Source organism: Balearica regulorum, chromosome 11 (assembly GCF_011004875.1).
Source record: "Balearica regulorum gibbericeps isolate bBalReg1 chromosome 11, bBalReg1.pri, whole genome shotgun sequence".
Classification (NCBI taxonomy): Eukaryota; Metazoa; Chordata; class Aves; order Gruiformes; family Gruidae; genus Balearica; species Balearica regulorum.
In genome coordinates, this window is record NC_046194.1 from 16,618,208 (window position 1) to 16,630,716 (window position 12,509).

A 12,509-nucleotide genomic window follows, 5' to 3' on the forward strand; every position below is an offset into this window, starting at 1 on the left:
TAAAGCTTCAATTTAAAAATATATGATAGCTTTAGGCACCAAACAGAATATATACTAGTGAGAGGGAAGGTGGGGAGGGCAGGGGGTGGGGAAGAACACTGAAAACCAGCCTAGCTTATTCCTAAACATATGCTCCTGGCAAGCTGTACATTTCTACTAAATTGCTTTCAGTCTCCCAATTAACTGAGGTAACCAGTTAGCCTCAGGAACAATCACCTCTCACTAGTTACTGGTGGTAGTTGGCAGTCTGAAGACAATTCAGTGGAAACATTAAATGAAAAATACCTGGCGAAAGGGCTGCCCACATACAGTATGGAATCAGGAGATGTGATCCTGGGCATATGTGGCACCGGGACACGTGAACGTGAAGAGTTCTCCTGAGGAATCAGTTCACAAATGACATTCAAAGCCTCTAACAGACTCATGAACAATTCTTCTGACTGCCATTTGCTTATGGCACAGCCCAGTGACTTTTCAGTGAAAAGACACATTGATTTCAGGGGGCTTTGGGAGAAAGTCTTAGGGCTTTACACTGGTGGGTGCTTAGTAGTTTGAACTGAAACTGGCAGCAGGTACCTTTTGGGATTCATTTCAGTCTAGAAGTTTCATCAGTTTGGGTCTCTGAAGTATTTCCATTGCATATATTGAGTTTCCCGAGCAACTGCTTACCATCAGCTGCTTCGTCTCCTCCAAAGTTCTGTCTGTAGAACAGCATTAACTCTATGTTGTAGCACTTATAGATGGTCACGAGCAAAATAAGAAGAAGAAGGATGGCTCCCAGTCCTCCAGCAAGCTCTATTTTGTAGATCAAATCTAAAATCAGCAAGGAAAGACAAAAAAGGTTATGATCTTTCTGAGCTTTATTTGCTGTAATCCACTGTACAATTTCACATAAAATTGTGCAGCTTCCAATTATAACTGCTGTAACATTAAGGATGCCTGATTTTTTTGTTCATTACCTATCACTTAACTTTACCCATTTACTCCATCTACTGCTCATCTGGAATCACCATCCAGAATGCATTTGAGGCTATAATCATAATTCTTCTACAAGGGAGTTATGTAGTGATTTTACACAGAGGATTAATCAACTTTTAATAAGCTTGTGGAATTTGAACCCTCTGTATTGGCAAAGTGCATCAAATGCTGCATGCAGTATGCGAGAGTAGATATACTAGACATATTGTACCCCATTTAAGAGGCTCTAGTCCCCCCAAGATTATTAAACATTGGTTTTGTATTTGCGAAGCCAGTGGATGAGCTGATATGAGCTGCCAAGCCAGGACTTCAGCTGAATCACCGGAGAATGAACTGAGCATCCAGAATGCCCAACAGAACGTGAGAAGCCAGGAGCACACACCAGGCTGCTAAAAGCCGCTTTGAGTTGTGACGGCTACTAACAGAATTCTCGCCTTTGTTTAGTACGCATTATACTTTAATGGGAACTAGTGCTAATTCAAATTTCCTACTGGGATGCTTTTGTTAGGAAACATCACAAGCAGTTTGCCCCACAGAACTTCACAAATTCATCCAAAATGCAATTATCCATCTTTTACAGCTAGGGAAACAGAGGCATAGGAAAGCGAAGCAACATGTTCAAGGTCATTCAGCAAACCAATGCCAGAATGGGATAAAACCTCTTGAATCCCAGTCCAGTGCTCTACCTGATGTAAGACACTAACAGTCTTGCTCTTTAGCCTGAAATGTCCTCTGAACACAATATCGCTCATAACACCACTTGGCCATAAAAGACAAAAGATGACAATTTGAAAACAGCTGCCTCTAACAGCCTATATTAGTTTAGATAAGATGTCATGAAGATATTTGCTGCTGTGATAAATACAGCATGAAAATGTAAAAACTGTAATACGGGCAAGACAAAGTTTTCGTGATCTTTACGCTTCTAAAACTTTGGTAAGAAAAAATTACTGGTATGTCATTTGTGTCATTTTCAAGATAAAAAGCAAATTAGCTGTGTATCTTTTGGGGTTTTTCTTGCCTCACCATGCCTTGTATTTCAATAATTAACATCAGATGTCAAGCTATTCCCGGTTTACAGTATCTCTGATGTCTGTCTGGTAAGAAGTCATGGACTAATAGATGGAAAAAGTCTATTATAATAGCTATTTAATCTCTCTGAGAACACAGGGAATTCATGAGACTTTTATTACACTGCATGATAAAGTTAGCATATGCTCTGGGGATAAATCTGGTCAAATGGAGAACAGAGTTGGTTAAAATCACTGCAGGGAAAAAACTTTTTTTTTTTTTTTTTTGGTAGTTGTAGTGAATCTTTTTTGCTAGGAAAGTGAGATGATGGCAAAGCTGCCAGCTTGGAAGGAGAGAAAATGCTGAGCCTTGATCACCTGCAGCCCACAAAGGAGCACAGACTTGCGTCCACTTGCTGGGGGAACGGCAGGGTATCGAACAAACACACAAAATTCAGCTCAAAAGGCAAAAATTATCTGCTTTTGCATGTCCTGTGTTTGTCCTACTGCCCCATAAGCTCTCCTAGATTCTAGACGTAAGGAGGCAGAAAGCCAAGGCTTTTGGGCTCCTTATCTGCATTCCAAGGTGGAGGCAATGGAGAAACCCAGAATGATCCGTTTTCTTGCCTACTCCAGGTCTTAGTCTCTGCCATTGATTAATGCCTTACACCACAAGTGGTCCTCACTGAGGTCAATAGGGAAGGCAGCACATGCAACATTAGGAAAGGAGCTGAATCTAGGCTTTGTGCTATAATAGCGGCTGAAAATTAGTAAATAATAACATTCTGATAGTTTCTTATGTTAAATAACATAGAAGGACTTAGCCACAATGTACCACAGAGGATTACGGTCTTTAAAGTACTGCAAGTATCATAAACAGCCAATAAATGAGACACAAATGTATTTTAAAAGGTTCCGCATCATTTAGTACTATATCAGTGTCAAAAAATTAGTTTCCTGCATGTCTTGAATGAAGGCAGCCTCCATGAAATAAATTGTGAGCAAACTTCATTATAATATTTACTTTTATCTAAATTCACTGCTTCTTTCCACTAAAAGCATGGCTTGATTTATTCTGCAGTTCCTGACAAGTTATTCATGTTCTAGGACAGTTATATTCTAGACTTCAATCATTAAAATACTGGACTGTTTTCAAATTCATTTGAAGGGAACCCTGAACTATTTCCACATCTAAGGGACAAGTGGGTGTATGTTGTGTTTCCGTGTAATTTGAGCACCAAACATGCTAGGACAGCATGGAGAAAAAAAAGAAAAACAAACTCAGGATTGTCCAGATCTATTTTTTTAACTACTTGTAAGCAAATGACAATGTGGTCTTGAATTAAGTCAGTAAAGAACGTGATAGCAGACAGTGGTATTCAGGTCTCAGGAGCATGCTTGATTCTGTTTTTGCAGTGGTAGCTTTGGGTGTTTGAAATTGGATTTGGTTCTTTTTTCAGTAAAAAAAAAAAAAAATTAAAAAAAAATCCTAAATGATGATGCATGCTCTGAGGCTATCGGTACACTGGTGCTGTACAGACAGCAACCCTGTATTCTCTGAGAGCATTTGTGAGGACCGTACCACTAATAGAGCAAAAGACTTTAAAGTATTTTACCTTAAGTATTTGAACAGTTCCTTTTTCTTCCTTAAAGCAAAGTATGTGCTTAAAAATAACCACCTGATGTCAAAACAAGAACTAACTCCAGAAACTCTTACACTACAGCTATAACTTGGATTTGGGGTTTATTCCTGTTTTGTTTTTGGTTTTTTCGGTTTTTTTGGTTGTTTTTTTTTTAATCCAAGCCTTCCCAGTTTAGCAGGACTCATGACTTATGCCAGCTTGTGTACACCTAATGTGCTGCAATCACCCCTCTGAACATGAGGGCAGATATAACCTACAGCATGGTGACAATCTGGAGACGAAACAGAGCTACAAGCACCCTTAGCAGGTAAGGCTTTGGAGGGAGGGGGATTTCTCTGGCTGAGAGATCTGTGCTTCCTCTTCACCTCTGGTGCTCCAGCATCTGGAAAGTTGCAGCACATTGCAATAGGAATCCACGATCCCTTCTTTGACATGCACAAAGGATGTTGGTCAACAGTCTACCAGTCCTGCCCTAAATCTTGTCACGGTTCAGTAAATACAATAGTATTTCCTGGCTCATGAATACTCTACAGTCAAATCCAAGCTGGAAAAAGCTAGGATAAAAAGTAATTATATCAAGTTGCAGACAGGAAAAGTTTGGTCAAGTATTTGTAAGAACTTAATAAATAACAAACAGGACAATGGGACAGGCAGTCAAAGGACACAGTGAAAATACTGTGGTTATTTTAAATGACACTTTAATAGCTTGAAAATCAACTATTGAGAATGCCTGAGGGGAATATAAGCTTTCTACAGCCACAGTGCAGAGAGAAATGAAATAGCAGCTGAGAAGTGATCCTTTCCACCTCCAAATTCTGTATTCAGCATTGCTTCTTCCATAATTTCAGCGGAGCTCTGAAATATCTGCATTTTCTTGTTATAAGTAAACCTAGCTTGTTGTTCTAATATATGCAACACAGCTGAACATTTAACAGTGTTAACATAGATATACTTACTATTAGTTGTATATTTATGAGATTCAGGGGATGGAAACGTAGAATGCTTTTTGCACTAAAGAGGCTAGTCCTTCATCATGATGACCAGATTCCTTAACTAAAATTGTGACATCCTATCAGTTTAGACGTTGAATATACATTTGTGTGTGTTCCACACCACAACTGCGTGTCCTTGTTTCTCAGAGTGGTTTGCACCTTGTGTATTGTGTTTAATCCTTATCACTTCGCGTAAAATATAATGTACGTTATGCCCTTCTTTCTGGCAGGACATAAAACTCTCACGTATAGAGGAAACTGTGTAAGTAGGACTTGATTCAACTGATTGACAGGACTGCATACTGTACTTTCACATATATTACCTGTGAATCACATGAAAGAATAGCAAAAAAAAAAATGGGGACATTGACCCAAAAGTTTCCTCTTCCTAGTTGCCCTTTTTTGTCCCAATACCACCCTTCCCTCACCTTTCATTTTATACAGATTATAGCCATGAAACACAGCACTTAGCAGCCAGCATGCCTTTAGGTGAACCGATGACTATGGATGTTTTCCAGAACTGTTTTTGTTTTTCTCCCACGTAGAAAGGCCTTGGCTGGTGTTCCTGTTCTTCCACCTGGCTCTTAGTTCACTTGTCCCATGGTGATGTCCGCCCTAGGCCCAGAGGTCAATCTGCAGCGCAGTCAGGTACTAACAGTATATTTAAAACTTCTCCAAATGGTTGCACTTTTGTGGGATTTTGCTCTAACTGTGACGATGGAGAGCACTGGCTTTTTAAACTGACACTAACTCAATCTGCTGAGAAGCACATCCTTTGCCTTAGTGGTCTGAAAGCACACGAAGGACTGGAACAGCACTTGCAGGTGTCCCCTGTGAAAACATTTCTTCTCCTCTCTTGGTAAATTAATTTACAGCCAAGAATAATGGCAGAAATCTGGACAACTCTTTAGTCCATCTCCCATGCTGATGGCTTTGTGGTTTCACACTGTGTCTTTATCCCGAGCGTGTAACCCTCCTTTGCTTTCCCAACAGTTACTGTCTTACAGCTTTTGTACTGCCTAATACACCGTATCTTAGAGAGATCACCATCAAATTTAAATGTCACCCTGCTTATGAATAGGAGAGGTGATTGAAGAAACAACATAAGAACTGTAATGAGATACTGTTACACTCCTTATGATAATGACTTCCACAAACAGCAGAGCATAGCAGCACCTTTTAATTTGGAACATTCAAACCCAAATGGTTTCCTTTCTGCCACAGATAACTTGTCTGCAGTGGTATTCCCAATTCCAGGCACAGTACAAAGCAAAGCAACCACGATGGGGTAATTCTCCATTGATTTGTAGCTCCCATTGCAATGTTTTCATTCCCAAGGCAGTTAGAAACCAAAGTGCATGACAACTGTTTAAAGCTTTCAATTTAAACAGCAAAGCCAGGAAGTGGAGAAATACGAGAACATCTGACCTCACTGCTGAGGTACCTCTGCTAAGAAAGGCACATTTTAATTCCATCACACCACTACCTCTGGTCTAGTCAGTCAACTCTGGGTCAAATTCATAGGTTGTTCAGACCAAAATACTGCCACTGATTATATCGGTGCTTTATGGGCGATGGTATTCCAGGCAAGTGCATCACCTGCAAGGGTGGTTCACTAGAGACTAAAGAACAATTAATAATTTTTTTCACAAACAGTAAACTGAAGCTGTAACACAAACATACTTCAGCTCCAAGTAGGCACATAGGACCCCAGCCTGGCTCAGAGAGGTCAGCAGAACCTTTGCTACTGGCTGACCTGTTGCTGCTGAGGCAGGCGAGAGTACAGCTAATTAAATAGAGAGAATTACCTTTCTTGCGCAGAAGAACACTGGCGTGTTTCCGTCCGTTTCTGTTTTCCACGTGACACGTGTAGTTAGCCAGGTCTGCCTCTTCTACAGCATCAAAGATCAATGTCAATTCTACTTCTTTTTCTCCAAGATGTTCTCTAAGGAGTCTGAAAGGAAGGATAGCAACTTCACTTAACTTGAATTAATACAGGTGGAGGATTCCCAAAAGAACCATGATTTCTCAGCACAAGATACACAGTGTTCCTGGCCTCTTTCAGTCCTGGAGAAGGACTCGAGTTGCCTGAAAGAGACTTCACAGAGGCATGTTTCATGACAATCAGAAGCCTTTTTCTCCCACTATGTCTGTAGTGAGGAGCTGAATCAAGTGCAGGAAGAGTGGCTGCAAGTGCAATGGTTGTGTGTGGTTGCTTACCTCAGCTTCACCAGAATCAAATGCTAAAAACAGTATTTCTTTTAAAAGCAGCAATAAATACTCACTTTCCAGAGAAGTAAATATGCACTACTAAGCCATTGCTAAGCAAATTATAAGGGAATATTTTAAAGGCTGGGTATTATGATGCATTTTAATGCAGTCTGGAAAACCAATGAAAGGAGCTGTGCTGCTCTGTGGAATTTTCTTCTAGTTTGGGGGGCTAGATCCTGACTTTAAAAGGGAATAGTGTCAAGAACAAGAGCTCTCTGCTCCTTTGAGAGGACAGAGGAGACATGCAAAATCCCCACAAAGGGAACAGAAAGTTCTAGCAGACTTTCAGGCCAGAGGTATAGTCTTTTCATGTCATTGTTCTGATGTGAACATGAAAAAGAATGCAAAGTAAATGCAAGTGTTTTCTGATGCTGACATTAGGTCTAAAAATACAATGCCCTGTTCTCTCAAAAGGCTTCTTATCAGCTGCTTAAAAAAAGTTACTGGTCCTTTGAATAAGGAAATGAAATGTCAAGTAAAATTTGCCAGATTCATTTGATCTTGTTAGTGTGCCACTGCATCATGTGTAAGGGGGTAAACTTAAATTGTGTGATGCCCACATTGCAAGATGTACTTCAGTGAGTCCTTTCTCCGAAAAGATAGTGTACAGCACTAAGAGATAAAGGTATAAATAAGATCCAGATTCACCAAAACCCAAATATTTTCTCCGGAGACTAAAGGGAGGCAATTGGGCACAAAGTAATTAACCAGAGAAGCAGAAACTGCTTCTGGAGAGCAGAAAATTTTTCATTAATGACAGCAAACCCCAGACTTCTCTATTAAAAAACAAAGTTCTTTGGGGGTTTCCAATGCACACACACTTATGTACATCATTTCATATAACAAACATGGAACTCCACATCTGAAAACAAATCAGAAATGAGGTATGATGGCATTGCGCTAGACAATCAAAAATGCAAGCCTGACTGCTATAAACCACATATTTACAGTAAGATTTCATACAGCACAAAGCCTTTAAAGGCTCGAGTGATCTGACACAACTCCGAAGACGTACCAGAGCATCCACAACAATTCAGCCTCTTTCACTACAGCTGTGTAACTTCCAAAAAGCAAGTGGAAAAACATCAGTTTAAGAACAGGCATGTGTGCTGCATTTAGAAACTTGGATTGCATCTTTTTTGCAAACTCACTCTCATTTATTGTGTGTTTTTACATTTTTTTTTTATTCTGGCCAAGTGCTTAAAATACTGTAAGAAAAGCTGAATTCACATCAATTCTGGCCAGAAAAGAAACCTCCTCAGAGAGCCTGATCTGTTTGCAGACTAAAATTGGTCTAAATCATTTGGGGTAAATTGATAAATCAATTCTTATTTACCTACTAATATTCCATATGTATATATAGCAAAATATTTTAAACTCAAGAAAGTCTGTCTTTTCTGTTGGTAAACTATATGCTCAACAAATTTTGGCCTACGAATCATGCTGCAAGGAACAAGTAAAATCATTAACAGAGAGGATATCTGCGACACTAATCTGGTGCACTCTGTGAATGGTCAGATTGTTTTGTGTTTACTATAATCAGCATAGTTTATGCAAAAAAAAAAATGAAGACAGATTACAATTAAGATAAACTATTATTCTGAATCTATTTAAAATAAAATAAATGACCCTGAACCTAAATTTAAATAATACATGATCAGCTAAAAAGGAGCTTTCATAAAAAAGAATATGCATTTGGACTGAGAATTTTTTCCCCACTTATTTTCATGCTAATTGTAATCCTTAGGAAAAGAACTCTTTAGGATGGGATCTATCATGAAAATGCTGACAGACGCTTAAGCATTACGTTGGTAGCAAAGTGTAGAAAGCTCTTAGTGGTGTTAAACCTTTCATTTCTGTTATTCTTTTTTTCTTTTAGCCAGTACTCTACAGCTAATGATTCATTATTACCACAGAAATACACAGTTGGTCACCTACATTGTTTAATATGTCTGCAGCCTTTAATTGACTGCATTTTGTGGTTGGTTCAGAGAACATTGAGCACAATATTTTGGGGTTAGAAAAGGAATATAGTATCAACAAGTGAGACCTTAAAGCTGCACCAGTATTTGCTGCACACCCAGATGATGAAGCTCTGCCCCTGAGATGGAGAAAATTTTGCCAGCACCACTGCCAACACATGCCAGCTCCCACAAGTTGAGAAAAGAATAGCTCTTTTTTCTGGTTTGATGAACAAACTGTAAGAGTAATTACATCATTTAATACATAGATAAAATGACAGTGCTTGATGACTCACAACAAACAGGATGGAAGGAGAGAAGAGGTGAGTGAAGTAAAAAAAGTACCCAGTGCTTTTTGTTCAAGCTTGCCTTCTTTTTGTTCAAGCTGAAGCGTTTTATTTGATCTGAAACAAAACATTTTGTCTACTAATCATTTTTCAGTTAAGAAAACATGAATTAAAACCAAAAGTGTCATTTCAGACTACAAATGTTTTCTTTGAAAAATATCCAGTGTTTCTGATTTTTCAATTCTTTTCTCATATTTTTCCAATGCATTTATGCACTAAGTTGAATCTGAAGTTAAAATACTTTTCCTTTGAAACCACATTGTCCTAAAATTTTCAGGCTTTGTATGATCACAGATGTAAAAGTCGTAAGAAAGCTTCACCAGGTCTCTTTGCAAGACCAAGGCACTAATTCCAAACCTTTACTAACCTACATGCACGTTGGCAGTTATCAAAAAGGAAATTTTATTCTTTATATAGTTGAGGATCTGGACTGTGAACAGGGATACGAACTCTAGTCCCTTCTTTCCTAGTCCTTAACAACAGTCTGTAGATGAAAGGACAGATCTGTGTGCACATAAGTACCTCTCCAAAGAAAAGTAGTTCAACTAACAACATGCCACAGTGATCTTTCCTCTCACTTTCCTGCATCATGTTTCTTATTCTTTGCCTAGAAATTCTCTACGTGAATAGTATAAGCTTTTCAGGAGAGGGCTGTCATTTCCATACTTCTCTGCAAAGTACACAGCGCATTAGCCAGGCAGTGATGGTAATTCTGCCTCCCTCCCTCAGCATCCCCTCCTAACAGAATACAACATCCTCATCTTGTCTGAGCGTTTTGCAACCATCAGTTGACTTCTGTGGGTGAAAAGGCAGGATGTTAAACTAATCAGCAGGAAGAAATAAGGCTGCAGTTTAAAATGTCTCCATTCACTTCTTTTCATGCCTCTAGAATGAGTCAAACTATTTCCACTGTAAAAACGGCAAAGAGAGGGGAAAAAAAATAGGACAAACATGGTCTACAAGTTGAGCATTATAAGATACCTGCAAACTGTTCTGCAGTGTTGCCTGAAGAAGAAAAAGCAGCAACTCAGAGGTGGCTGTGAGAGCACAATTTATGCCTGAAAATACTTCTTTGCCATGGCAGAGAGATGGTGTTGAAATTTGCCGTGGGCTCCTTTGATAATTAGGTACAACGGACAACTCTGCAGGCAGGCTTAAAGACTCTGATTCCTTCTTTAATAGCCTTGGTTCAAATTACATGACATTTTTATTACCACTGTGAAAAACCCACCTGGCAAGCAAAGCCTCTTTTTCCTTTTCCCCCTATGCATGTCTAACATTTGGGGATCTTAATTCAAGGGAAGGCAAGGAGGCAGGTTAGAGAGGGGGTCATCACCTCCGAGTCCTACAGTGCTGATTAGTTACTCTTTATTATGAGGCTCTGTAACAAGGTCTAATAAATAACAGAAAGCCCAGAGCTACACATATATTACCCATGGTGAAGTCTGCTTACCCAAAAAACAGTTCCATGGGTTTGATTTTAACAGAAATGCTCGAGCCACATGCATCCTTATTTCAGTGCTTTCATAAAAGCACATTAATTGACTGGTAACTATGCATGCTAGAGGATGCAAAATAGGGATGGATGTTTTGTACTCCCACACTGCTTTGATCTGCAAACCTGAGCTCTCATCCTATACAGCAAATCCAGTGACACAATGAATGGGTACAGTCCAGGGTAAGGACAGCACCAAAAATTCAGAGCACTACCAAATCTGTGAACTAATTTAAGAAAAGGGTGCAGAGTCATAATGTTAGACATCTGCCAAAGGAACAACCCATGGAATATCTTGGTCTGTTGTAACAATTCCCAACTACTTGTAGTTTCTCAACAATAACAGAAACTTGCTGATAATACCATACAGAAGCAAACTGATGGGAAATGCATCTAACCAGCAAGTTCACCATGGTTCATCAAATTTGAAACATACACGACATTTTTTGAAATACATCAGTAAATATGACTGGGTGGAAGATGTGGGCTGGCTCAGGGCACTGACAGAACAGTTTCCCTGAAGCAGCATACCTGTAATGGGACATATAAACAAGAGCCGTTACTGTGAAAAAAATCATTTGCAAAAAGTTACTACCGTAGTTGCCATAGCTACTTCTAAGTGAAAAAAAGGGATGGACTGTGGCATGGCTGGTAATGATGCAGTAGATTTTGGTAAATGCTACATTTTAATGCTGGCTGTAATGCACAGGAGATTAGGTATGTGATAAGTAGCTTTGTTGAGGAGAAGACTCACTGAATTGTGACGGGTCTGTAAACTGAGTCAAAGCTTTTTAACAGAGTGAGAAAAGGGAGTTGTCACAAAATTAATTTGAAACGTGAATGTGTAACGAGATGGCACAATGAAGGATAAATACAGCTTTTTCAAACTCAGTTTCACTAACAAATGCGCATAAAGGAAAAGTTTTGAACTGTGCTCGAGCTGGAGAGCTCTTTAAACACAAACCTCAAATTGTCCTTCCAATGCAGAGAGCAATGTGACCAAAATCACTCTGTTCATTGTGCCAAAGAAGACACAGTGTTGTTAAATGCTGTTTACTTGCAATGGCAGAAGTTTCCAATAATTGTATTTTGTGGTCAGAAGCCCAAAAGAGGATTGTATACCTAAAGGCATTCTAGCAATATATGACAGATTTCATCTGTATGCAATTCAGGTGTAACGTTAGGTCAGTTATTTTAGTATATTTTAATAACTAGTGGCTAAATGGCTGAACTTCAAATTATTGATCAAGTAATAAAGCAAAGGAATCTCTATCTGCCTGCTCTCCAAAATCACTTTTACAAGAAACAAACAACTCAGAAGTGAGACCAAAAAAAATGTGCACTGGAAGGTGCAAAGACCTGTCTATATTCACCATGTCTATAGGAGCTGGGACCACCTTGTCCATAGCGTAACTATAGCTTAGTCTTTGCTCAAAGAGCTATGAATCAGGTAATTAATTATTAAACAAGCAAGACAAGACAATGCTGTTAGGTGCAAATTCCATGAAAGTTCACGAGGATACAAGTGTTTGTTTTCTTTACAACTGGTACAGCAAATGGTAACCAGCATCTGGAACAGGCCAAGCACAAGTTGGATACTGGACATCCTCACACAGCGACTTCCTTCTCTCCCTTGAGAGTTATGCATGAAGGAAAAAATGCTGCTTTTTGAAAGCCCTGGTTAAGGCATACTGAGAGCTGTATCACAGGCAGACAACACATTCAGTAGAAGAGAAAAAGTATGGTAACTTTGACAGGAGATCATTCATCTTTAAGATTAATACTGATGCTGGAATGAATGTCATTTTGCCA

General features: G+C 39.2%; 1 protein-coding gene across 4 annotated transcripts in view; it reads right to left on the reverse strand.

Moving 5' to 3' along the window:
* Positions 1 to 12,509, reverse strand: part of IL1RAPL2 (interleukin 1 receptor accessory protein like 2) — a 406,561-nt gene that overhangs the window by 16,200 nt on the left and 377,852 nt on the right. For all 4 annotated transcript variants that reach the window (XM_075763494.1, XM_075763495.1, XM_075763496.1 and 1 more), the window contains 2 exons: positions 6,432 to 6,577; positions 670 to 813 (listed from right to left, as the gene is read on the reverse strand). In XM_075763494.1, the coding sequence (XP_075619609.1) occupies positions 670 to 813; positions 6,432 to 6,577 (290 nt within the window). The remainder of the gene's footprint in view (positions 1 to 669; positions 814 to 6,431; positions 6,578 to 12,509) is intronic.